Source organism: Sebastes fasciatus, chromosome 14 (assembly GCF_043250625.1).
Source record: "Sebastes fasciatus isolate fSebFas1 chromosome 14, fSebFas1.pri, whole genome shotgun sequence".
NCBI classification, from domain to species: Eukaryota; Metazoa; Chordata; class Actinopteri; order Perciformes; family Sebastidae; genus Sebastes; species Sebastes fasciatus.
The window spans coordinates 26,278,478-26,305,912 of record NC_133808.1 but is presented as its reverse complement, the minus strand read 5'-3'; the positions used below and the strand labels follow the sequence as shown (position 1 = coordinate 26,305,912).

General features: G+C 40.1%; 1 protein-coding gene across 1 annotated transcript in view; it reads left to right on the top strand.

The window, feature by feature from the left end:
- htr2aa (5-hydroxytryptamine (serotonin) receptor 2A, genome duplicate a) overlaps positions 1-27,435 on the top strand; it is a 53,900-nt gene that overhangs the window by 12,148 nt on the left and 14,317 nt on the right. The window contains exon 2 of the mRNA XM_074657531.1: positions 19,239-19,439. Coding sequence (XP_074513632.1) covers positions 19,239-19,439 — 201 coding nt within the window. The remainder of the gene's footprint in view (positions 1-19,238; positions 19,440-27,435) is intronic.

Here is a 27,435-nt window from a genome sequence, read left to right as displayed (position 1 = left end):
GGACATTTCACCAGAGCACATCGCTAGAGTTCATTGAGTATTTGAAACCACCAGGGTTCATCATCCACCGACTTGTTTATTTCTTAAAAAGAGACATTGTAGTGACTGCTACAGTGACTGCATGTAGCGTCTCTTAAGTGCTGTCCTCGTGGTGGGGTTGCCAGGTTTGCAAACTGTAAATGCTTGGTTCACCCAATTCATTAAAAAATTATATTTCTAAAATTGGTTGAAAGTGGTGAACTGTCCCTTTAATGCGAAGTGTAAGCCGTAGTAGAATGACAAAGTTTGTCATTCCTGGCTGTCGATGGTTGTGGATGTTCACTCATGGAAACTTTTCTACGCACTCCTGAGAGCAGCATGTAATTAATGTTGAATAATTGGGGCTTATGATGACACACTGCTTTGGCACGCTGTAATTTGGATCGAGCACATTCGGTTCACTCTCAGGGGAGGAAACTCTCTTTTCTATCCAAGTCCACTGAAGACAGCTACTTCCTCACATGCACACCCATCTACATATAAACAATGTTTTATCATGTATCTATATGTTTGTTTAAATGTGTGTGTGTGCAGCATCATGCAGACATGTTGACTGAACTGGGTGTATTTATATGTACCTACAGTTCTTCTCTCAGCCCTCGAGCAGCTTTTGTGTTTAGAGCGGTGTTGAATGCTCTCACCCTCACACTGCCTTGTTTCTACTTTGCCATTTTACATCAGTGGAATGTGCTAATCATGTATGTTTTAGTTATATTGGTCTCTGCTGCCCAGTCATGTGCCTCCCTGTTGGTTTGTGTTTTTGTTTTTGTGTTTTGCTTCTGGAACAGTCGTCTACATTGAGTTTAGTTGCTCAAACAACTTCCCCTTAGCTCCTCTTTGGCTTCACGTCTCTTCTGTTCTAATAAATATTGACTTTATTATTATAATTACCGCTGCTGCTGCTGTTACTCTTCTAATTATGACGGAGGAAAAAGCCTGTAAAGCTGCTAATAAACAATGACACTGTTTCTTTCAGTGACCTCTTCTTCTTCTTCTACACCTTCTGTCTTTTCTTCTCTTTGTGCATAAAAGAATACAGGTTGAGTTTTTATCGGTGATTAACTTTGCGGTTATGGTAACGGAGGTCACAGTGTTGGTCGGTTTCCTTTTTAATTGGTCCTGATTAATGAGTTAATTAGTGCACAGCCTTGAACTCATGGAAAGTGTAAAGTAATTGCTGCTTATATAACGTCCTCATGCCCGTCTGAACTGTTTATTACTGGTTTCATATTGTAGCATCTTGGAGCACATAGTTGCTTAACTTGATAAATGAGCTGCAGCTTTACAGTTGAAGCTCCGTGTTGGCTGCTGCACTTTGTTTACAGTGACGGAGCTTATAAAGAGCCGAGCAACTAAAGAAGGAGCTTCTTTACCAACTGCTTTCAAAACAGCAACCAGCGACTCATTAACGTCCAGCGAACAGTTCTCATACTCTTTATTTCTTTTCATTACAGTGTCTGTACACGTCTCTGTCTATGAGGGTAAATGCTTCGGTCTCACTGCAGAAAAACAAACAAACAAATAAACCAAATTAAATTAAAAAGATAAGATTGTCTGCCTATCAGAATACTTTTGGTGGGTATGTCTGGAAAATACATTAAGGACACATCTTTTGCAAAGATAGACGATAGATAAATAGATACAGTAGATGTTGTACACAACTGTCATGGTGATGATTTACTAGTCGATCTACTCAATGTTACAACCCTAAACACGTCAATGAATTGACCATTTATGACTAAAGCTCAAACAATCAGTCGATTAATCAATTAGTTGATCCACAAGAAGTCAACTATTGACAAAAAGTGTCAAGTCTAGCTTCTAAATTGTGAATATTTGCTGCTTTTCTCTGATTTTTTTCATTGTAAACTGAATATATTTGGGTTTTTCACTGTTGTTCCGACAAAACAAGACATTTAAAGACGTCGCTTTGGACTCTGGGAAACTGGGATGGGACATTTTTCACTATTGCCTGACATTTTATAGACTACACGATTAATGCAAACAACAATCAGCATTAATTGAGAATGAAAATAAGCGTAGTTGCAGCCCATATTCATAGCAAATGGTTGTGCAGTTAGAAGAGGCTCTGTTGTTCGAGCTTTAAAAGAAAACAGCAATGAGGATTCTGCCAATCCCAATAATAAACACATACAAGGACATAAATCTGTGTTAAATCAAGAATAATGAGGAGGAGGTTTGGGTGGAGGAGGGAGCAGCAAATCAGCAGACTAACCGCCTGAACACCTGCATGAATATGATTGGACGTTACTAGCTGCACAACTGTGAAGAAGCCAATGATAGTGAAGCATATTTTAACCAGCCGTTTCCCGATCAGCCAGCATTAGTTCAGTGCTCTGCCTGAAGACACTGCTTCATTCATGAACATGTAAATCAGTCTGTGTTGTACTTTGAGTTTAGCCTTCAGACTTCTCTTCTTGTCTCCAAACATTACTTTCAGATCTTTTATTTCTAACATAGTACTTATACACTGTAGTATTGCTACTTTTACTTTAGTTTGTTCTCATTTGTTTGTTGTTGCACGTTGAAACTGTCTCGAACTGTGCTGTAAAAACAAACACGCTTTGCTGTCAGCAAACTCCAGTCAACCAGCTCTCAAGCTCACAAGCTAACCAGATAAAACATGTAGCTCAACTTCTTGTATTTCGTTTCCATCTCCCTCATGTGTGTAGCATTGTGTGCGGAGCTGCAAGGAACTTTGGCATCATGGCCACGGTCTTAATTGTCTTTGTTGTAACAGTTCAGAGCAAAACAGAACAGATTTAAATAGACATTTAATTAGCCGGCAGAGAATCTGTTTTGCACATGAAAAGGTTCGGCACCGAACACACTGTGAGATCAGACAGAGCACCCACAGAAACGCAAATACATGAAAACAAAGGTAAATAAAAAAAAGGGATGATTCACCTTCAAACCAAATGCACACTGAGTGATCATCCTCGTACAAAAGTATTAGCATCTAAATATACTTAAAGTACCAAAAGTAAAAGTACTCATTATGCGGAGTGGCCCATTTCAGAATATTATATATTATATTATTGGATTCTAATTATTGATGCATTAATGTGTTCATCACTTTAATGATGCAGCTGGTGACACACACACACACACACACACACACACTGGGGTGGAGCTATGAGGTTTGGTCCACAGTTTGACGATCCGATGGACTTACGATATTTAGTCACATGCTCTTTTCATTGGTTAAATATTTGTAAAACCCACATATGTAAAGGGTTACCATTAGCATTGATATATGAAAAAAATATTTATGAAATAAAAATGACGAAATATGGAGATACGCGGTTTCTGCCCGACAGCGATGATTTGGTAATGGTTTAGTATATTTGGTGAAGCGTGTCCACCATTTGGAGCATTAACGTGAAGGTGGTTGGCCGTGTTGAACCAGTCAGTCTAGTTAACAGCTGTGTCACTGAGTTAAAACGTGACGTCAGCAGTTTTTTATTTGCAGATTTATTTAGTGTCAGAGAGAGGAAAAAGAGACGATAATAAGGGATTTGTTCGCCGCAGAGCTTCACAATTCTGGGTATTTTATCAACTTGGAAACGGATCCAAAGTTTAGCCGAAAAACTCTCAAAACTTTCAAAACTGAAAGAAGCACGCTCTGAAGCACCAGAGACATTTGATGCTTTGGTGTCACGGTATCATTTGACTCAAGCTCCGACACAACGTAATGAAACAGTGTGCTTCACAGGAGTGACATTCGATGCCGCGGTGTCATTGGTGCATCACTAGTGAAAATATGACTGACAGCTCCGCATCTGCTGCCTCAACTCAGAGTCAGAGGAACTTGATCTGTCAATGTTACCAAGAAAAAAATACCAATAATAAATGTATCTGGTGAAGCACATGTGAAATCATCTCTTATCCTCTTTGTCTCCGCTCCAACAAGACCAGAGGAAACTGACGTCATTAGATGAGACAGCCAACTGATGGAAAAATGTCCTTTTGTTAAGACACTGTAATGAAATGAAATGAACAGCTGTCACATCATCACAGAGACGGAAACAAAGGTGGAAACAAATGAGAGAAATGTTAAACAGCCTGATGTTCAATCTAGAGGATTAGTGTGAATATGAGGAGGAATGGAGGGTTTTTGTTTTCCTGCTCAATGTGTACATTAAGTGGTCAGTGTGGGTGGAAAACGTTAATCACAGGAGCTCCCAGCTCCAAACACACAGGGCTGACTGTTACCACGTTTTTGTTGTGGCTGCTGCCACATCTCAGTGAAATGATTACAGTCATCAAAGCTGTTATTTGTGCAATTACTTAACACTTAGAGAGTGGGCTGTCAACCTTTACCACGCAACTAGTTCTAACTTCAGATGAAAAAAGAAATGATGAGGAGGAGGAGGCAGAAGGTTCATAATTTAAATATACTTTTTCCACCAAATTTAGCACATATATGAAGTTTTATAAAATAAAAATAGGCGATAGACTCCTGTCCCATTGCCAGTAGACCGAAGACCACGCAGTAGACGAGTAGCCTTTCTGATTTGCTTTTTTGGTGCGTTATGTTCGACCTCAGTCCGTCCTTCATATATGAAAATCTTGCCCTTTTCTTAATGACTATGAGATCATTATTTAGTATTCAAGACGTAGTTGGATCTCTGTACTTTGCTGACCTCTTCATTCTCTTTCTGACTTTATGTTCTCATTGACCTCCTGTCTTCACGCTGAAACTCAGGCAGCTGGTGCGTCCTGTTAATGTCAGCTCCTGTAACGCCACTCGACTTCCTGAGGTCAGTACAAACAGCTGGAGTTTGAAGACGAAATGAATAGTTGTTGGCTAGCTGGCTAAACTGCTATTTGTCAATCATGAAACAGCTTCAGCTGCATTACCTCGCTCTGAGCAGGAGAAAAGGATCTGATTTACGGGTAGTCCTGAAAAAAAGGCAGTAATCAGATTCGTGATCCAACAGAGATGTATGTGGCTGAGTGTAAACAAAAGTGGATTCTATCCGAATAAGAGACTCAGTCTGTTTCCTTGTCCCTGTGAAGATGGTCACTGTGTCATAGAGGAGATCCTAGAATCATAAATTCTTGCCGTGATTCGGCTGAGAGACAAGACAGACTATACGTTGGACGCTGACCAATCACGAGCTGTGTGATGTCATTGGGAAGGAGGTGCTAGGGGGCGACTGTAAACAAACAACGGCGTCAGAAGCAAAGCTGTGTGTGTTTGATACTGGCTGTCTTGTGTTTCGGAAAGGTACTGTGACCCTCCCTCTGTTTCACGGTTCCACCTGCAGCACCAACAACATCATTCCTCTTTCGCTTCACCGTGCACGCTCTTTGTCATACTCAAAATTGAAACTTGTTGTGGACCTTCATCACAAGCATCAGACATTGTCAACAAATCCACTGACGTTGGGAGTTACATAAGAACAAACATCAACATTATCACTTGTATGCTATATTTTTTTACTTTCTTTCCAGAGTTCGTCTTTCTGTCGGGACATCGTGAGGCGTCAGTTGTCTACACAGGATAAAATGATCAGTTGTTGCGCCTGACTCCCTACCTCTGTCGGATTGGTATCTGTAGTCTGACCCCGGCATTAGGGTGATCAGTAACCTCATAGACATGTTGATAGAAGCCTCTTTACTAAATTAACTTTAAAGTGAGCCTGAAATGAAGAAGGGGCTTATTGCACACCAAAAATATACAGTTCTATACCAAATTGATTTATATTAATTCAAGTTATTTTCTGCAAGTGGAATGGCAACACACTTTACGTCTGCTTCATTGTCTTAACAAGAAATATTACTTCTAAGGTGGGTGAGAACTGATCCGTTTTGCTGCGCAGTATGTCCCGTCTTCATTCTCAATTCTTATCTGTTTGACCATCACCTGTCTGCATTACACTGCTGTGCAGAAGATTTCAGATTTGGATCCAAATCAGCCCTAAAGATTTTTGTCAATTGTTCATCCTTTCAATGTCACAGCAGCTGACACTCACACATATTTTAAAAGATGTATCTAAGGAATAACCTTGTTTGTATTAAAGCAATTTTCATCTTCTTGATAAATCAGTGAAATAAATCAGCCAGAACAAACAATCAACCATGATTAAAGAGGATTTGCACTATTGGCTCCATTAATGATTGCAGCTTGTTAAAGCCATCTTGGCAAATTTAAGAAGCCACACAAACAAACAGGTTGTTTCAAAGTGTCTTTTCCTGCAGAGGTACTGTCCTCCTTTTGCCAGTAATTGACATACTGAATATTTTAGCATTCAGCAACAACACAGTTCCAGAGAGTCACAAAATACAAATTGTGCTTTTGATACAGAGATATTTCTGGCAGCTTCACAGAGAAATAAACAGAGAAAGAGATGTTGGGTCATATGAAATCAAAAGGGCATCGGCACACGTCACTGAGGAGAAAGGTTCAAACAACACAATGAACAACCAACAAAAGCCTGACAAGCTCATCTGGATGAACTGAGGGATTCACATTTTAAAGGAGCTTTTGTCAACATGATGATGATGTTTGACCAGCTCATGCTGTTTTTATGTCAAACACAAATCATTGAATGTCAAACAGAACGGTGAGCATTAGCAAGAGTGCACATAAAATAATGTTAGATTTGTAATGTTCACTTTTACATTCAGATTTCTGAATTGTGTCCTGATGGCTATCTGTGTCTCAATCCCACATACACTGTCCTGCTGCCCCAAATACTCACTTGAGCACCAAATGTGGATTAATCCACCGCCGAAAAATAACAACAGATGAGAGTACTATTTCCTCATGTTTGTTTGATAATAAAAAAAAACTACAGTGACCAGCTGTTTTAGGAAATGACTGAGCCCTTTTTTAAACATGAAACTCTCTATTTGTGAGCTGTTTTTAAAGATGTATGTCTTCAGTAGGAACCGATGGGCTGAGAGCCACAGACAGGAAGTTAGACAGTATTGAGAGACGGACTAATACAATGTTGGTTTTGGTCTTTTCACAGGATTTGTTGACAGTAAGAAAGATATAGAAAAACACCATTATCGCTTAACAAGAGGCCAAAATCGTCCCATTTTACCAGTCACCCTGGTGCTCACTAACTGTTCCCATGGTAGAGGAAGTGGTTTTCCATTTCTTTCACTTTCCACTTTATCTATTTACTGTTTTTTTGTCTTAATCCCTCACTCTTCGCTCTCTCAGCCTTCACACCGTTTTTAATCATCTGCATTGTTTCTACCTTTTTGTGGCTGCCATCACCTTTTGTTATTTTGATTCTGACTTCAGTTTGCCACCTGGATGTGAACTCACAGCGCAGATAGCACTTTGGCAATTTCCCTGCCTCCTCTCTTCACACTCGGCTCTCTCTCTGTTGTCTATTGTTCGGCTGCCGTCTCGTCTCCTGCGCCGTCATCCCGCCGCCTCAGGAGACCGAGCGGCACTCTTGAAAACGAACACAATCAACTCATTTTATCACCAAAAACATACTCTGGAATGAACGTTGGCAATAATTACCAGCACTTCCCACCCAGCTGAGGCTTTCTCTCTCGCTGTGGCTGTCTCAACAATTAGGAAATAGATTTTCAGCAGAGCTTCTTCCACATTGATTCCTGAGAAAAAAAGCCATTGAATGTAAAGATGTTTAGCAGCTGAGTCAGCAGCCTGTAACAGTAAATATCCATTTACTGTTTTGAGTTAAAGGTCTTATTGATAACATTTTTATGTAGACAAATATTTTAAAAGAAAAGGAAAAAAAAAAACATCCACAGAGCTGTGTGTGTGTGTGTGTGCGTGCGTGCGTGCGTGCGTGCGTGCGTGCGTGCGTGCGTGCGTGCGTGCGTGCGTGTGTTCTTGGCTTCATCGTCTGACATCTGGCTGAGTTTCTGACGAGGTAACCAAGTCAGATTTGGGGAGACAGGAGCATCAAGCTGAGCACAGTCCTGTTTGAGAGTTTGGGAATCTGATGTGATTCAGTGGTGTGTGTGTGTGTGTGTGTGTGTGTGTGTGTGTGTGCGTGTGTGTGTGTGCGTGTGTGTGTGTGTGTGCGTGTGTGTGTGTGTGTGTTTACCGGAGTCACTGCTAAGTATGTAGACTACATGATGAGTGTATATGTTTATGTTAACAACATATTCACTGTTAAGTATGTAGACTGTGTGTCAGAGAGATTGTCTGTTTTCATATTTTCTCCACAAACTCTCTCTTCCTCCTCCTCCTCCTCCTCCTCCTACTTCTTCTTTGTCTTTTCTCGGCTTCTCTTTCATCCAATCAACCTTTCTCTGAGCAACTCTGCCCTCTTGGGAGCGCTTTTCCCAGCTCTCCATTTCCACTCACTCTTTTTTCTTCTTATTTGCAAATTTCTTTGCTTTTGAAAACATGCACACTTGGCCATGAACAAGACCGTCTCTGAGCCGTCTGACTTCATCATCCTGTTGTATCTGCAGAGCCACTCAGTCAGTGAACAGCCTGATAAAGCAGATTTGTTACCAGTGTTTGGTGGTTTGTTCAAGGGGAAAAGGCTAAGAGAAGGTACATGAATATATTTGCTCTTTGGTACTTCTGAAGATAATTAGTCCCTGCACCCAAACACAGGTGTCTGAGATTGCATGGCTGATTAGAGCTTAGTGCTGGAGATGGTTTGGTTAACCTCATGGATTCAGACAAAACTGCAACCTTGAGTAATATGTGTTTGTCTGAATGGTATGAAGATGCTGTTTTGTATTCTCTTCTGTCTTGTATTACATAATGAATGAGACACAATAATAAGCCAAAATGTCAAGGTAGACATTTTGATGTCACAGATGTAATGAAAAAAATGAATGATGACTGATTTCCATTTAGCTGCTTCAGTTTCAGGGTACCGTGGCCCATTTCACAAAAGTGATTTGCAAGCACTGCTTACATGCAGATTACACATTGTGCCAGTGCATACTTGCTAACCTTGAGAAAAAAGAAGGATTTCAAAACCAAAGCGAGGGGTTTGGAGGTCCTCCGTCAGACAAATTGAGTTTCAGAGACTTTGTTTCCTGCACTCTGGTGACTAATAGAGTGAAAATAAAATAATAAGTACAGTGAAACAGCCTTTTTCTGTTAAACTTTTCATTTTACTTTTAATTCTCAGGAAAGAAAACTGAATAATCCGCCCATCTGCTGTGAACTTGAATCTCTGGTGTAAACTAGTAATCATCCGTTTTTATTTATTTTTGCTCCTGCTTGAGTATTTCTTTCTCTTAGTACTCTCCTTCTCTCACTCACTGAAAGTCCTTTCAGACACAACGCGACACGAAGGCTTTTCGCTGCATCGAGCAAAACCAACTTTGGGCGCTGCACGCTGTGGCGAGCGCAGCTTAAACATGAGCTCAAACTGCGCTGTGTAACGAGCATAGTCTGCTCTCTTCCACCGAGAAACAACAGTTGGTGAAGCTCTATTGTCTTCCGGGTGGAAACAGTAGTACACGCTGTACAGTTCCAGAAACAGGTTGAGATAATCAAAAGGAAAAAAGTGTGAAAATTTGCCATATATCGGGAGAAATACGGGAGAATTGTGACCCCGGGAGGAAACAAATAAGTTCCACAAATAATCGTCACTCCAAAATTACAGATAAATATGCAAGTCCCACAGTCTGTGTGCACGCTCAAGCATGGTTTGCAAGTATGGTGATTATTTGGATTAGTTAAATATGTTTAAATTAAAGCAAAAGGATTCTTCAATCTCTAGTTGATCATCTTTGAATCAATTTTCATAAGATCTGTTTGACATTTACTTTTCAATTTCCTTCTACATGTAACATTGAATAATGGCCCAATTATCACTTGTAGGAGAGTAAAAACTGAACTTCTTAACATTTATCTTTTGGTTTCCCCATTTTCACTTTAAATCTTCTTTCTTGTTGAATCTTTTTATTGTCACACAGATTAAACTGTTGGCTCACAGTCAGACTCCCTCGTCTTTGTTTTGTTTCGGTTGAGAGTGCAACACGAGTTCAACGAGTTTAAAAATGCATGAGTGCCGTTTTGGCGGTGTATAAAAGAATCAGATGTTAACCGACAGTTGGCACATGTTCCAGGTACAATTCACTGTAACTGTGACAACAGAAAACACACAGAGACAGGTTTTTGTTTAGCTGGGAGCTAAAAGTACAAAGATCTTCCACTGTTGTTTGTTGTTGTTGTTCCTCGGGGCTCCAACCTGCCGCAGACCTGGCAGCTAAAATGTACACTACAGTAGGTTGTGTCACATGAAAGCCTCCGTTGTGATTAACAGTCTGCAGCAGTCAGTCACCCAGAATGCACCTCCCTGAGAGACGACCCGAGTGATCGAATCTCCTCATGTCTCAGACAATCGATGCTCTGCGCTCTGTTCTCCTGCAGTTCCCCTCTCTGGACTCACCACATCTAAAACCAGAGAAGACTTGAAAGCCTGACCCGTTGTTCACCTTCACTGTTACACAACGAAAACACAGCTTTTTCAGATTCAGTGGTTTTTAAATTATGTGGAGTCACTCACAAAACAAGTCTGATTATTCACAGCGGCTTGTTTTGTTCTATATTTTAAGTCACATATACTAATTCTGATACATCTAATAGCTATTTTAGCTACATATTCAGAAATTCAAGAATCTGTTCCGTCTTTATTGTTTATATAGTTGAATAAAAAGTGTTTACAGCTGACAATTATTTTCTCATTGGTCAATAAAACATTAAAAATAGTTAGAAAATACCATCATCTTTACTCCGTATCTTCATTCAACGGTTCATATGATATCTTACAAAAAGTTATACCTCATTTTTTGTGCATTTTCCGACGAATGTCCAGCAATTTCCGCTCCAGTCTTTTTTCAAAATAGATTTCCGTCTTCAAAGGAAACAACTTGTTTAGGTTTAGTCAACAAAACAACTTAGTTAGGTTTAGGAAAAGATCGTGGTTTGGTAAAAAATAACATCGGAAGTGACGTAACTTAAGTACGGAAACGTGACAAGTTTGTTTCTGGTTTCACACGGGATACAAACACCAGCCTCCTGGGCGAAAGTCTGGTGTTTTTTGACCGACCCATCCACCCCGACCTCCTCCATTTGTTGTTCTCTATACTTCCCGGTCCACAATTACATTCAAAATTATTCCGTGGGTTATACACAAATTACAGTGCATTTACTTTTCGTAGGTATAGCTACGAACGGTGTATGAGAACAGCCTCCAATGTGACGTCTTCAAATGTCTTCTTTTGTCCCACCAACAGTCCAAAACCTAAATATATTAAATTTACTGTCACATTAAAGAAGTTAATCTTCACATGTGAGAAAGGCTGGAGTTTGGTGAACTTTGGGGATTTTTGCTTGTAAAATGATTTAAACGACTCTCAAAATTGTTGCTGATTAATTTTATGTCAATTAAGTCCCGCCCCGTCAATAACAGTTGAGCAAGCTTGGAGCCCGGCATTGACTATGTAAATCCCATGACATTGGTGTCACATTCTTCACGGACACATTACATTGTATAGTCACAACTACTAAGAGGAACTTTCATTTTGTGTTGATTTTGGCAGTCCCTGCGGACAAAAGCAGTAGTCTTTCCAAGCACCTGAGTCCCTTTAGAAAACCTTTCATGTTACCGCAGCAGTGTCCGACAGTCTGCCCAACCCGATCTCACGGGAAGGCGTATAAATAGCACGACATTACACGGACATTCCGCGTGTCATGAGGACACATTTTAGGCTTTTTATGTGTCATTTGTATGCCAGGAATGGAAAAACGTCATGTCCGGGCTTAAAATAAACATTTCGGTGATCTCTGTAAGGCTATAAGTCGCCCTGAAGTGTCTTTTGGTGTTATTTGTTTTGATATACATGACGTCTAGCATCCCAACGGGAAAAGTTACCTGAGTCAAGTTCATCATCGTGAATATATCCTTCCATCGTATACTGTAGTCCTTGCTGTCGGCTTCTTGAAGCTATATTGCCTGAAACTATCTGATACACACTGTGGCACCCGGCTAAACGGAACCGGCGTCGCCATGTTGCTTTTTCTCAAGCTTGTCCGACCCAGCGACAGTAACTAAGGGGGGCGGGACTTAGGATTGGTCTATTGATTAATCAGCTGATCGTTTCAGCTCTTGTGTTTGTGACGATTGTTGGTTACAAAGTGACGAACGGTATTTTATTTTAATGTAAATGTGCACAAACAAAATGTGTGGAAGCAAAGAAAGCAGGTCTTTAAAAACAAAGTTGATAGTTAAGTTAATTGTATTACTTTAATCAAATATCTTTTCTTTCAATTACACCATACATTATTAGACACCGCAGGATATAAAAAATAAACGTTCCTGGCAGATTCTTTCTGATTTCAAGCAGAATTGAAAGTTACAAGACTTCTGTGTCCTGATGAGAGCGTGTGATCTGCTGGGGTGTCTGTATCGTAATCACTTAAATGATTCACTCTCCATAAAACGTATTACTGTAACACGCCGGCTCCTAAAGACTGCTTTGAGCAAGGAGAAAATGGGGTGGTGCCGAGCTGACTGGGTCTAATTGGTGTCAGGTACTGAGGAATAATGTCACAGTCGCAGCCTTTCCTGTGTTGAGGTTTTACAAGCCGGGGAAGCAGAAACGTCGGCTCCCGGCTCTTTGAGAGGAACAAGGTCGAGGTGACAACGCCAGAACATGTTGAGTTTAAAACCACAGCGGCAGTTTCATAAAGACAGCTCTGTCTGCAGGAGCAGCAGGCAAAAAGGCAAAAAGTCACATCTCAGCAGGTCCTGTGGGATTTTATTATTTTTTTTCCTAATATCTTTTGGGTGTGTGTGTGTGGGTCAGAGAAATTGTCCGTGAGGGATAATTCACTCTGGTTCCAGGTCATCACCATCAGAGGTTGTGGAGCCGGTAATAGCATGATGCTTTATCAGTCCCTCAGGGGGAATTCTCCTTTCTCTTTGTGGGTCTCAACGGGGAACTCCGAATAGAGGATCAACCGCAGAGAAACATCCCTGCTGGAGTGGAAAAAACAAACACCAGTCAACCATTTTAAAGCACCAAACTTAACTGTTAATGCATGTTTTAGCCCACTAACTTTAAATTTATTTCCTCCCGTCCGTGCAGCCAATTATTTCAGTTAATCTTTTGAAAATCTCAGTTCGGTCGCACCGAATGGCGTATGAATGACACGGCCATTTCAAAGTCATTTCGCGTCCAATAACAACGCCGTTCTTGCTTTTGTTGTGTCATTTCACGCCATATAGTCTGTACTAACTCCAATGTTAACACATCCATGTGAATATGTTACATTCACAGCTAGTGACGTGGAATAAAAAGCGAGAAAGACTGCTTACGGTGGGTCAGACAAACACCGGACTTGGTGTTCATGTCCCAAAGTGTTGTTGAGTTATACTAGTGATGTTTGTGACGTATTTTTCACATGTTACGTTGTTAACGTACATATTTTATGTACTTATTTTAAGCCCAAGCATGATGTTTTTCCTAAACTTAACTAAGTGGGTTTGTTGCCTAAACATAACAGCGACCAATTCACAGACTTCCTGCACCAAATGACACGTGAAAAGGCTAAAATGTGTTGATACGGAATGTCTTTAAAATATTATGATATACACCATGAGATCAGGTTGGAAAATCTACATGCAGAGGCTTTAACCTTGCTTAACATGAATAATCCATCATAGTGGACACACATAAGGAAATTTGAATTAACTTTACTTTTTGTGTAAGAAAATATGATGATGCTGCAGCTGTTGTGTATAATTTTACATAATTTTAGAGAAAAGAGGATGAAACCATTTTTGGACATATTTGTGGAAACTGAGTGTGTTTCAATCAACCTGTTAATGCACATAAAAAAAATCTAAATATTGCAAAACAATGTTGCAAAAAAGTTGGTGTAAATTGCAACAGAAACAGACTTAGTGAATAAATGATGACATAGCATGTGACTCAAATGTCAGTGAAAAGCTGAAAACATGACATCTGTGTGGAGCGATGAGGAGACTGTAACCTTCCTCACATTATTACATGAAACAAAGTAGAAATGTTATGTCATGTTTTCCACATGGTTTTCCATCGTTTGAGCTTTGACTTTTTAGTCACGACTCAGGAAACGCAGGATAGGACTCAAACACAGACAATGCAGGCAGATAGTTCAATGATTTATTGCCAAATATACTGTATATAGGCTTACGGGTAAAGGAATCATGAGGCAAGCAAGGTCAAAACTGGGAAGACAAACAAATCCAAAGGCAGGAAATCAATAGTGAAAAAGATCAGGTAGAGGGTTTAAAACAGGTAGGTTACAAGTTCCAGTTTTTCAGGTAACAGATTACAAAAGCTAGAAAGCAAAGCGAGAAGCACATGGCAACAATCTGAAAGGGAGCGAGTGGAAATGCAGGGCTGACGAGGGATAATGGAAACGCAGGTGGAAAAGTCTGGTGGACAAGTAGAGAATGGTAATTTGGAGAAGTGGGAATGTGGCTGGAGGGAGAGAAGAGAGGCAGAATGTGAAAAGTTCTTCTTGCCTTCTGATAGCAAGTTAAGACATCTGTCCCTTTACAACAGGAGTATTCACAGTCTGCCACTGCCCTGCAGGCAGCTCCTTTCAACCTCACGGCTCAGTTTTTCCTCTGATCTTTCAGCTGTGAGACCTTTAGACAGGTGTGTTCCTTTCCTTTTCATGTCCAATCAGTTGAATTGACTACAGGTGGACTTCAATCAAGGAGCAGAGACATCTCAAAGATGATCAAGAGAAGTGGGAGACACCTGAGCTCAATTTCAAGCGTCGTAGCAAAGGGTCTGAATACTTCTGTCAATGTGATATTTCACTTTTTTCTTTTTAATGCATTTGCAATGTCTAAAATCCAGTCTTACCTTTGTCATGATGGGGTATTGAGTGTAGATTTTTTCTAGCATAAAGCTGCAACACAACAAAATGTGAAAAAAACAAATACTTTCTGAATGCACTGTTTAGTGACTTCAATTTCTGTGCAACACTTTGTTGCAGCGTGAAACATCTCAACATTTAAGATGAATTGCTATGAAACGTGCAATCGAGCAACACCACCAGGTCAACATGTGTTAGTTAGTTAGTTTGTACGTGTTTGTGAAACAGCATTTTTTCCACTTCTCTCCTCCTGAAATACAGAGAGGACTATCAGGCAAACAGTTTTTTTTTTACTTTCTAAAAACACTAAACACAGACTGAATAGAAACTTCAGTGTAGGAGAAGTAGCGTGGACAAAAAGAGACGGAGGAGGGCTGTTTGTGACTGAATGGCTCTGAATGCGAGACAGAGATTCACAAATGGAAAACAAGGTGAAAGAGAGCCGGACAGAGAGAGACGGAGGACAAACATGATGTGAGTGCAGGAGGCGGAGGACGCTGAAATAAAAAGATGCCAGAAAAGAGTAAATCAGAGGAGCGATGATGAGGAGGAGGAGGCCGAGAGTATGGCGGTGACCATGGTGACATCGAACGACATGGATGAGTCATCTCCTCCCAAATAATAAAAGCCTTGATCAGGTCTTCTCTCACCTGTTGCATGGAGGGAACGACAGAGCATCAGGAGGAGGAGGAGGAGTAAATGCTTCATCCTGACCCTGAACACGATGTAGACCCTGATGGTCTAATCCCCTCAGCTCCACGTCTATTTGTGTCGAGACCCTCGGGAGTAGATCCTGGGGAGGCTGTGACACCTCCCGACTGCAGATGGGTTTTTTTTCATTCGCCTGCTCGGACTGAGTTTGAATTCACTAATGTGTTCTGATTCACTGCCATTTCTGTGTGTCTACACTCTGTGTTATAGCGCTCTGATCTAAAGCTGCTTTAGCTACCATGCAGCTATGTTATATTCCATCTGTGGAGACAAAAATTTAAGTCACAACACATATACATTTATTAATATGTATTAAAATAAAAATGGGTTTATTATTCCCAAAGCCATTGAGCTTTAGTGACCGAAAGAATGTGATCGCAGATATGAGTTTCCTCCTCACGGTGGCTGGGCTCAGCCTTAGAGATAGGGTGAGGAGCTCAGACATCCGGGAGCCGCTGCTCCTTCGTGTCGACAGGAGCCAGTTGAGATGGTTCAACATCTGATTAGGATCCTCCGGGAGGCATTCCTTTGGAGGTTTTCTGGGCACGTCCAACTGGTAGGAGACGCCGGGACAGACCCAGAACACGCTCAAGAGATTATATATCTCATCTGGACTGGGAACGCCTCAGGATCTCCCAGGAGAAGCTAGAAAAGGTTGCTATGAAGAGGGATGTCTGGACTATACGTTGCTAAGCCCGCTGCCACCCTGACCCTGCCCTGGATAAGCGTCAGGAAATGGATGGAGGGATGGTTGGTGTTATTATTCCTCAAGACAAGAAAATGTAGATGAGGTGATGTAGGAAAAGTTTGCCAGGTCCTCTTTCTTGACTCCATAATTTTGTAGCAGCATTAAAAAATCATACAGGGAGACAATTTACTGGAGATGCACCCGTAGCAGTGGAGGTCAACAGTGGTGCGAAGGCTCTGCAACATAGTGTGTAACAACCCGATCTCACAGGAAAGTGTATAAATAGTACGAAATTACACAAACATTCGGCGTGTCATGAGGACACATTTTTAGATTTTTGCATGTCATTTGTACGCCACGCAACAAAACTATGGAAATGTCCGCAGTTAGGTTTAGGCAACAAAACCATTTGGTTAGAATTAGGAAAAACATCATGGTTGGACTCAAATTAAATAGGTAAACTAAATAAATTATACACTGAAACCATGTAACATAAGTACGGAAAACATGTCACAAACATCACTAACATAGCTTACAAATCAAAACACCGGTCTTGAACAGCTCTCTTCTGGTTGAAAGTTTACTTATTCACCCCTCTAGTGATAAAGTCTCTCCATTTTTAATATATCCATCGATCCAACATTTATTTTTCTGCCGTGTGGTGAGTATCACATCCTAATGGAGCTGCCAGTGTGACTGCATACTTTTAGACTTGTTGAATCCATTTTATTTTAATAAAGAAATAGTTTTTTTCTTTTCTTTATCTGTTTCTTATGATCTCATTCTCCTACGATTTTATGCTCCGCGCCTTTGAACTGCCTGGTGTGAAATGGCTTCTACAAATAAACCTGCTTCCTCTTGATGTATAGAATCTGCCTCCATTCACGTTAATATTCAACATATTGTATAAAGTCATTTCCATCTGCAGCTGAGTGGTTTCAAGACCAATTTACAGGCCTATATATAGAGACGGCTGCTGTAGGCGGCCATGAGGGAGATGTGCTGGTGTGTGTGTGTGTGTTTGTGAAGGTAACGTGTGTGCATGCGTGGTTCCAGCCTTCGCACCTGCAGCTCAGACAGTGTGCATGTATCTGGAGCATGTTCTCAGGTTCTGAAGCCATCGGCCATGTTCCATCTGTATGACTCATTCCCATTTGTCACTATGTGGTCACTGTGTAATTAGCTTTTCAGAGGCCACGGACAGGCAACGAGTCCATGAAAAGCATCACTACGCTTCTGCTAATTCTTTTTTATTACAGACAGTTACATTAAAACAAATACAGTCTGGAACAAAAACTAATGTTGCTCCAGCGCACCATTACTGTCCATTCATATGAAACACAGGAAGTAAGTAGCTGGTTACTTTTTCAGACTGGCTTTTAGTTCTGGTCCGTTTTGTGTTCACACTATAACCTCTCCAGTGGTGGAGGGTGACCAAGTACTTTTAGTTTATTCTTTTCATGCTATACTTTCTACTTCTACTCCACTATATTTACCTGAAAGCTATTAGTTCGTCTACAGATAAAGATTTTTTGCAAACAAAACATATGAAGCTGAAGTTATTAGTCAATTTGTCGATTAACAGAAAATGAATTGGCAACTATTTTGATAATTTAAGTCATTTTTCATGTAGAAACATTTCATGGTTCCAGCTTCACAAATATGAATGTGTTTCCTGGAGGTGGAGGTTTGTACAGAAGCTGTATGCATTCACCTGAGAAAAATAAATATGTGCCCTGTTTTTCTGAATCAACAATATTATTATAATTCTGAGAAAAGTTTTCATTGTTAAATTTATTTATTTTTTTTTTCTGAATTAGCGAGATACCTCAAAATCCTGCGAGAAGCTTGAGAGAAAGATTTCATGGAAGCAAACATGTCCCGCCTCTTTAGTTTAAATCCAGTTTTATTTTGGTTTGGGTTTGAGACATTGGGAGACTCGAGTCTTTAAGTAATATGGTATTATTAGTTTGCCGACTTTGCGCAGGCACCTCAGGACAAGACGTGAAGCTCATTCTGGTCTGCTGGACATTGCTGTGTTTCTTCAGGATCAGTTGAACTGATATGTATATATATATATATAATGGATATAATGATGCATCTGAAATGCATTCAGGCTGGCTACGTGTTCACTTAAGAGTCAGGCAATTGCACCTCAGTTACACTCACGTCGTTATTGGGTTCCTCAGTGCTGGATTAAACTAAACAGGCCGGACATTTACTTCCATAATGAAAGCTTCTTGCAAGATTTTGAGGTCTCTCGTTAATTCAGAAAAACAGAGCAGATTTTTTTTTCCATGAAAACTTTTCTCAGAATTACCGAGATAATACTATAGTCGTTAAATCAGTAAAAGATGTAGTGCAAATGTTGACTGAATTTTCAGATCATCTTCAAAAGAAAATGCAAATAAATGCTTATTTCTATCCACTACTGTTGTGTGAATATGAGTTCATTGGTTAATGGAGATAAACAGCTGGCGGAGCTAATTCTCCAGTCAGTGCCATTAAACCATTGCAGAAGAGGACACCCTGAGATGAGGTCATTAAAAGAGCTCCAGTCAAAGCTCAAACGATGGAAAACAATGATGAAACCGTGATAGAAATATGACATTTCATGAATTAATGTGAGGAAGGTTACAGTCTCCTCATCGCTCCACACAGATTGCACTTTGTCACATTTTGTTTTTATGGATTCACCAACTTTTCCACCTCAGCTAAGTATAAAAACTTTTATGAGATATTTAATTTGAATTCCACTGTCGACCTTTTTTGCCCCCTCGTAAAAGGGTTGTTAAAATGTTTTGTGGGAAATGGAATAGAGGTATCGATTAATTCAACAGATTAGATCAGAACCAGGACACTAACAACTTCTTCTCTCTTCCTCTTCATCTTTCCATCCATCCACTCGTCCCCTCCCTATTCCTGTAGATTATGGGTGGCCGCTGCCCTCCGACCTTTGTCCCATCTGGATCTACCTGGACGTCCTGTTCTCCACGGCGTCCATCATGCACCTCTGCGCCATCTCTCTGGATCGGTACATCGGCATACGAAACCCGATCCACCACAGCCGCTTCAACTCCCACACCAAGGCCCGCATCAAGATCATGGCAGTGTGGACGATTTCAGTGGGTAAGAACACACACAGATACATATGCCAGTTATTTGCATGTTGAAACCAAAGACTTGTTTGTCTGTGTGAAAAAACCTGATTGGTTTCCTGTTTGTGTTGTGAGTTCTATGTTATGTTTAAGCTCTGCTTTTTGCCTTAAATCTCCTCAAAGTTTACAACAATGCACAGGAGTTTTCATGCTTAATATTGAAACATGAGGTGCTACTGTATGTTTATGGCTGTTTAAGCTGTGTTATAACATCAAAAGTAAAGTGTTATGATCTGGAAGTTGTCGAAAAAGTTTGCTCTGTTTGAGGAAGAGAGAATTGCATATTAACAACATCAGATTTTCTTTCTGAATAGAGAGCGTACCGGTGAGACAACAGCCCCTACAGACAGTGTTGCATTATGGGTTATTTGTAGCCTTAATGTTTGTAGGTCACTGAGTTTCTTCAAGTGGGTTTATGGTGTGTCTTTTAGAGTTAGTTCGATAGTTTCTTAATGTGTCACGTTTGTATATTAGTTTAACTTTCAGACTAAAGCTTTCGTCATGTTACCTGATATTCCTGAAACCGCCTCTCGTCGTTTCCAGTCTCCTGAAAATTACGTTTCCACACAACGAGACTGCATTGTGAATTCCATTTCAAGGGAATGACATTTTGTCATGGATTAGGTTTGTTTTTGACGTGTCACAAATATGTTTCTAATGTCCCGTGTGAAACCAAAACTCAACGTTCATGTAACAAACACACTCATTTTAAGCCAAACCATGATGTTATACTAAACCTAACCAAGTAGTTTTGTTGCATTTTTGTTTTGTTTTGCTTCAATTTACAACGTTAACCACGTGTTTAAAACTGCAACCGTAAAATGTGTTTCCCACGAAACGTAATTGAAAATGCAGTTTAGTTGTATGGGAACGTAATTTTGTAGGAGACATGAAAGGTTGCACACAGAAGCTTACAGTATACAGCGGTAATAGGTGTACTTGGCTACTTCTGCTATTGCCAGGAGAAGATTGTGTAGTAGCTCAGTGATTTGAAAATGAAATTTAATAGAAAAAAAAAATAAGTGAAAGGATTTGATTAAAGAATATATGTGTTTAGGAAGAGGATAAACACACAGGTAGGGCTACACATGTTTTAGTAAGTTGCCTATAGAGGCCGGTGAGCTGAGAGGAAGTTTGGGGCTGTGATTTGATTAGAAGGTTGAGGTGGTACAGCAGTAGTAATGTACTGTGCTACACATCTCATTGAGCACACATTGTGAATCCACCAAACCACGGCTCTGGAAATAACAGTTTGTGTATAGTCAAGGATGAAACCGTCCCTCTCTGACGCGTACGACCTTGCTTATTGTAACTGTCCTCTTTGCAGATGGACAAACGTTATTCAGAAATGCTTTGGATAAAGTGAACTCTCTCTATGGAGAGGCCATGGTTAAAAACTGTGATGGAGAACAGAACAGAGAGAGAACAAAGCTGCTAACTATGAGAGTAGGAGGGCAGTCAGCTGCTCAGGAGATGCAATTTTCCCTGTTCAAGACAAAAGCGACATTTATGACTCCATATAATTTTTATGGAGGTGAGGGAACAATCAGGTCCTGATAGTTGGCTTCTGGCTGCCTGGCTGGTATCCAGCTGTTCAGGTCAATGGAGCCATGATTAGCAGGAAATGTAATGATGGGGCTGCAGACGATGGAGGTGGTGGGGGAGGGGAGGGATGAGCAGAGTGCACATTAGCTCTGTACGGCCGTTATTAACACAAAGATGGAGGTAAATAAAGAATAGTATGAAAATACATTTCAGTTTCAGCTGATAGTATTTCAGTTAGCAAGCTGCAACAACAAACCATCAGTTATTGTTTGATTCAAGTTGAATTATCCAAAAACGTCTCCATTTTCCTGATCTAATCGATTTGTTTTTCTCGTTGTTAGTCGACATGCTTTCACACTAAGCTAATTAAGATGAGAAATGGTGGAAAAGTTCATTTTTATCCAGGTGGCTTTGTGCCCAGCCCTCAGATATTATCTAATGAATGAATGGGTGGCAGGAACATTACAGCTAGACGTCAGTGTTGTTAATGATTTACAGGCTGACATAACTGAGTTATCCTGATTTTACGAGATAAAAGACGAGCAGCACTTTGTTCAGGAGAGTGATGCAAATGTCAAATCTACAGGATGAAAAGTGATGAAGAAATGTCACCTTGAAAAATGTAATGTCACTTTTCTATGGTTGGATTACAGAGACAAATACAAAGTGCTCAACTGAACTAATTGAACTACCCAAAGTCCTGGAATTATCTTCAAAATGGATGAACCCCCAGTTTGTTATGATGAATACAAAACTAGCGATAATAAACTGAACTTTAGAATAAGTAATAATAATAAATGGAATATAAGTCAGTTTCAGTATGAATGCAGTGGCTAATATGAGGCACTTGTTGTCAGGATGTAGTGTCCTTATGGTTACCCATAACACCTTTCTCCACATAGGTCTCCATATATGTTTACATCAGTGGACAACCTCCGGGTCTGAAAAGTGAAGCCAATGCTGAAGAGCCTTCATTCTTTCTAATAGCCAGCAGGGGGCGACTCCTCTGGTTGCAGAAAGAAGTCTGATTGTATAGAAGTCTAAGAGAAAATGATCCTACTTCTCACTTGATTTATTACCTCAGTAAACATTGTAAACATGAGTTTATGGTCTCAATCGCTAGTTTCAAGTCTTCTTCAATACAGCATGATGTTCATTTAGTAAATTATGGTCCCATTTAGAGTCAAATAGACCATAAAGCAGGGGATGCTTTAGGGCGTGGATACCTTGTGATTGACAGGTCGCTACCACGGCGTTGTCCAGTCAGGGAGTTGTCTGAGTTTTCGTGTTACAACTTTAACCCTTTCATAGTGTGTTTCAGTTCATAACAGTTAATTAAAAGTTAACATTTTGGTTACCTAAAAATATCTTCGGTCTGTACTTTTATTGTTATGCATTGAATATAATATGAAATATCCTTAAAATGTGTCCCCTATGTCAGTTTACTCAATGATAGAAAGGAAAAATGTTGGAAACCACTGGGTATGGTTTACATGCATCTTTGCAGGAACACAATTCGAGTTGTGAGGTTTGTTTTCACGCCCTTAAAGCTGCTTGTAACTGGTAGAACCCAATTTAAAGAACAAGCAATTTATTAGGTTGGAAGAAACTAGTTGGGGTTATTTGTATAGTCCAATATCTGTATGTCTCAACGGGCCCACAACAGAAACGGTTCTTAAGATTTCTAACTAAACAAGAAGAAACTTTGGGAGAGGCACTTTAAAGAGCGATCCTTCCTCCTCTGATAGCTGGGGCGGCAATAGGAGCTGATTACAACAAATGAATATTGTAAGAATTGACTTTAATACACAGTCCAGCAGTGGGATTATAATAAACCCACTGAAGTCTGTCGATACGACCGTTACAATAAGTCCAATTAAAGTACTTCAGAGAAATAATGGTGTGAATAAGTTCAATAGCAGCTCTTCACATTGTTCACAGTCAAAGAGGGGCAGGTGGAGCAGGTGGGTGGATGTGTGGAGGACGAGGTTAGTGAAGTGGGGGAAGGGAGAGCTTGACCAACTCCCCTGCACCTCCTGTTTTTCACAAATAATCCTTCCACACTCATTGTGTTTTCTCCAAACTTTATTGACCAAAAACAAAGGCACTAATTCATTTGGAGTGAGTTGTCAGCCTCGCCTAATGCCTGCAGCTTCTCGGCAGCCCAGAGGTCTGCGTTTGCTTCCTGTTGCCTCCACTTCATTAGCTCTGTCATTCCGCGCTGTGTGTTAATGGCCGAGTCCTGCCGGAGCTGCAGAAAGCTAATTTAGCCTTCCTTCCTCGTCCAGATCCAAAGCACGATAGCTGGGATTCGCTCATCATTTACATTCTCTTCCCGATAAATGAATGCAGTTCTGCAATTTATCTGAGATGTGGAGATAACTTTCACTGTTTTACTGTTGTTGTTCAGCTCTTCTGTGCAGATGAAATCATCTACTGGAAAACAAGTATGGGGTCAAAATAACACAAAAACAACATAATAATGAGATGGTTGAATAATAGTAACTTTAACTAAACAGATGATTATCAGGTCCAGACTGTAATTTATACATGTTCGTCTATTTTTATGATGATCCAACCTTTAACCTGTTTATATTTTGAATTTGCAACTGATTTATATTTTATATTTTATTTGCAGTCTTTCCTACTTTGTACTGCAACTGCTGCACAGTAATATCCCTCGGGATGAATAAAGTTTTATCTCATCTTAAATGTATAAACAACTATTATACGGATTGAAATGAAATGTGGTTCAGACATTAATGTTCCCCTCAGGATGAATTGTAATAACTTGGGTGATCCTCTGATTTTTAAGTGTGAAATCTGCCATAGTTTGTTGAAATGTAGTAAAATGAGATTTTCGTAAGCGGGCCCAATGGAAACATAATAGGTGACGCCAGCACGAGTGTATTGATGATGCTGATTATACAATAATTAGCACATCTTCTGCATCTATATGTAGCATATGCACATCTTGCGTAGTCCATTTCCTGGGCAGCAGACCAGGTAGACTGAATTTCCACTGATCTGAAAACAACATAGTGTAGTTGAAGTCATTGTCAGTTAATTACACTTTTTTCTGGGGCGTTGCTGAGATGTGGACGCGGTTTCGGACCAGCTCGGGGCCAGATCCATTCGGACTCGTTGTCTGATGACATGAACACTCGTAGGCTGTTGTAAACATTGCGACCTTCCATCCCTTGTTATGATTTCATGCTTCTGTATTTTGTCATGTACGAGGGACGAGTTGATTCTTTTTGTTTGTGGCAGATCCTCCTCCACATTTTCATTATTGCTCTCTATATTTACTTTCATTCCCACCCTGTTGCTTTGCTAGTGTCACCACTTCTGCTTCGTCTCTGACAGGAAACAAGTTCTGTGTTGTTTTCAGCCTTCAGAGGCTACAAGAAGAAATGACTCAGAGACATTTACAGTTTGTTTTGGTGATGCAACGTCGGCCTGTTTAGCATTCAGCTGAGATATAAGCCTCTGCCATATATTCACTTAATCCATGCATGCAGGGATATTTGTGATCAGTGTATGGAGAGAATCAGTAGAGAAAAATACTAAGGGTTAGTTTTAGTTGTGTGCAACTCAGTCATCTTAAAAACACACTTCTAATACAGTCACATATCAAGAATATTGTTCTTTGTTTTTCCTTACTTGTATGTATTTTACAGTGGTTACACCATCTCTGCTCAACTGAGTTAAGACATTTAAAAATACATGAGGAAATAATAGTTGACATAGTACAGAAACATGGTGAAAACATACACAAAAGACCAGAAGATCACTCAAACTACCAAGCAATATTTGTGTGTTTTGATGTTTTCTTAAATTCTTAATTTAGCTTAATTTGTTGGTCTTCTCATTTTGGCACCTTCAAGAGCAAACCTGAAGATGTGACGCCGAAGTGACGTGCATAATTTGTTAAGACAAAAAAAGCATTTGTATTTGCTACCAAAATAACAGTTTTGACAATAAGTGCATTTCAATCCTCCTTCTTTTTTGCTATTGTTAATTTGACAATAAAAAAAACTGAATAGAAATGCTGGCAATTCAAAAACAGAAAAGCAAATCATAAAAACGTTTTTATGCTTGGCTGAGGTGTAAAAGTTGGTGCATCATTAGCACTATAATCCAATAATATAATATAATTTGGACATGGTCCATTCTGCATAATGTGTACTTTTACTTGTATTACTTCCAGTATATTTCAATGCTAATACTTATCTACTTACTTTTACTTTAAGTTCATTTGTGAATGCAGAACTTTTAACATTATTTATAGTATTTCTACGCGGTGGTATTGCTACTTTTACCTAGTAAAATATCTACATAGTATTAACCATGATGAGTAAACTGTAATCTAGGTAATCTTATGTGTAAAATCAGTGCAGTTCGCCTTTAAAACTCTTCCTGATCACAACTTTATATAAGTAACACGATGATATGAATGAAGAAAACAAGTTTTCTGTGCACTGAAATGAAGTAAACTCGTGGCTGCCTGGAAGGTAGGACATCAATCTAAAACCTGAAGGTTTCTTTGTGAAACTCTCCGCAGTAAAGAGGACAGTTTGAAGATAATGGGCCAAAACAGCAGTGTGTTCCTGATATAGCTCTCAGTTTGTTCCAGAGTAATGTTCTCTCTGTTTCTGGTTTCAGTAGGAAGGTTTGTAAGTAGTTTAGTTTTTATATTTTTATATTTTAGCAGAGTAGTTCAGGTCTAATTTCCTTCTCTCTTTAAAGAGCTGAGATTTAACTCTCGCTGTGAGCATTTTGTTCGACTCTCCCACACAGTTTCACGGCTGATTCTTTTTACGTTTTTAACATCTATATGTAAATAACTCGAGGCTAGAGCTAAAAAAAAATGCAGCTGAGCTGAATCTCCACAGAGTCGACAGGAGGAAGAGTTTAATAATGTGATGTCAGCGTGGCGGGCAGCAGGGCGGCCTCAGGCGGCGTCACAGCCGGCCTCAGTGCCCCGATACGCTGTGCCTCCCACGAGCCCAATGAGATTATCTCAGGGTTAATTTTTTATTTTTATTCACACACACAAACGTCGCCTTGGTTTCCTCCTCGGGTTCGTCGTGAGGAGGAGGAGGAGAAAGGAGCGCTGATGTTGCCTCGTGGGAGTGTGGTGGCTGGCTTTAAGTCAAGCCTGTTCCTGCAGTGAGTCGTGGTTACGCTCTGATCTGATTGGACGTAACATCAGGACTTACACATTGTTGCACAGAGCAGGAGAGGGGGTGTACATGCACACACTGGCACGCATCAATGCATGCTGGTAATGTGTGTGTTTTTGTGTGTGTGTGTGTGTGTGTGTGTGTGTGTGTGTGTGTGTGTGTGTGTGTGTGTGTGTGTGCGTGTGTGTGTGTGTGTATGAACATCTCCAAAATTACATAATCCACACTGAAATGTTCATGTGTTTCTTCAAAAATGTGTTACTCTGCACCAAACACCCTGCAACACACACACACACACACACACACACACACACACACACACACACACACACACATTGTCTCACTTCATTTCCCTGCTGCACTTTCTTAACTTTTCACATAGTTCAAGGCAACAGCAGCAACTGGAGGAATCCATGCAGAAAAAAAGGCTGACTGAAACATTTTATCTTCCAGTTAAACTACGAAAAACAGTATTGATATCATAACATGAATTCTTCATTGTCTTTTATGTAATATAGAAAAATGGGTGTTTAGTTCGTGCTGGGTGCTGCAGTGATGGCGGCATTGCTAAAGAGTGTAACACGGGTGCCTGGGTTAGCTCAGTTGGTAGAGCGGGTGTCCATGTATCAAGGCTTGGTCCTGACTGCGGCGGCCCGGGTTTGAATCCGGCCTGTGGCCCTTTCCGCATCCACTCTCTCTCTCTCCCCCCTTTCCAAGACTATCCACTGTCCTCTCAATAAAAATGGAAAATGCCCCCAAAAAAATAACTTTAAAAAAAAAAAAAGAGTGTAACACATGAATCATCCAGTTATTTAACACTATACAACATGATGAATACATTGTGTGTTTATGTGTTTAATTACTCCAGCTCAATTTAAGGGCTGTTGTAAAAGTGCACACCACGCTGAAATATTTGCTCTTCAGATTTTCTTGTACGTGATGTTGGTCAGCCATGTCTCCTAAAAATTACATTCCCATACAACTAAATTGCATTCCCAATTACGTTTGGAAGGAACATATTTTGTCGCAGATTATGTTTGTCTGTTTCGTATCAGAAATACCTCGTTGTACTACGTCACCGCAGCCAGTGACGTAGTACAACGAATAACACGCAGAGCAGGTGACGTAGTATATCGTGCGACCGTGAATGAACGTTGAATAAATTACTTTGTACGTAATATGTACAATACATACAATACGTACAATAAAATATGTACAAAAAATAAATAAATTATT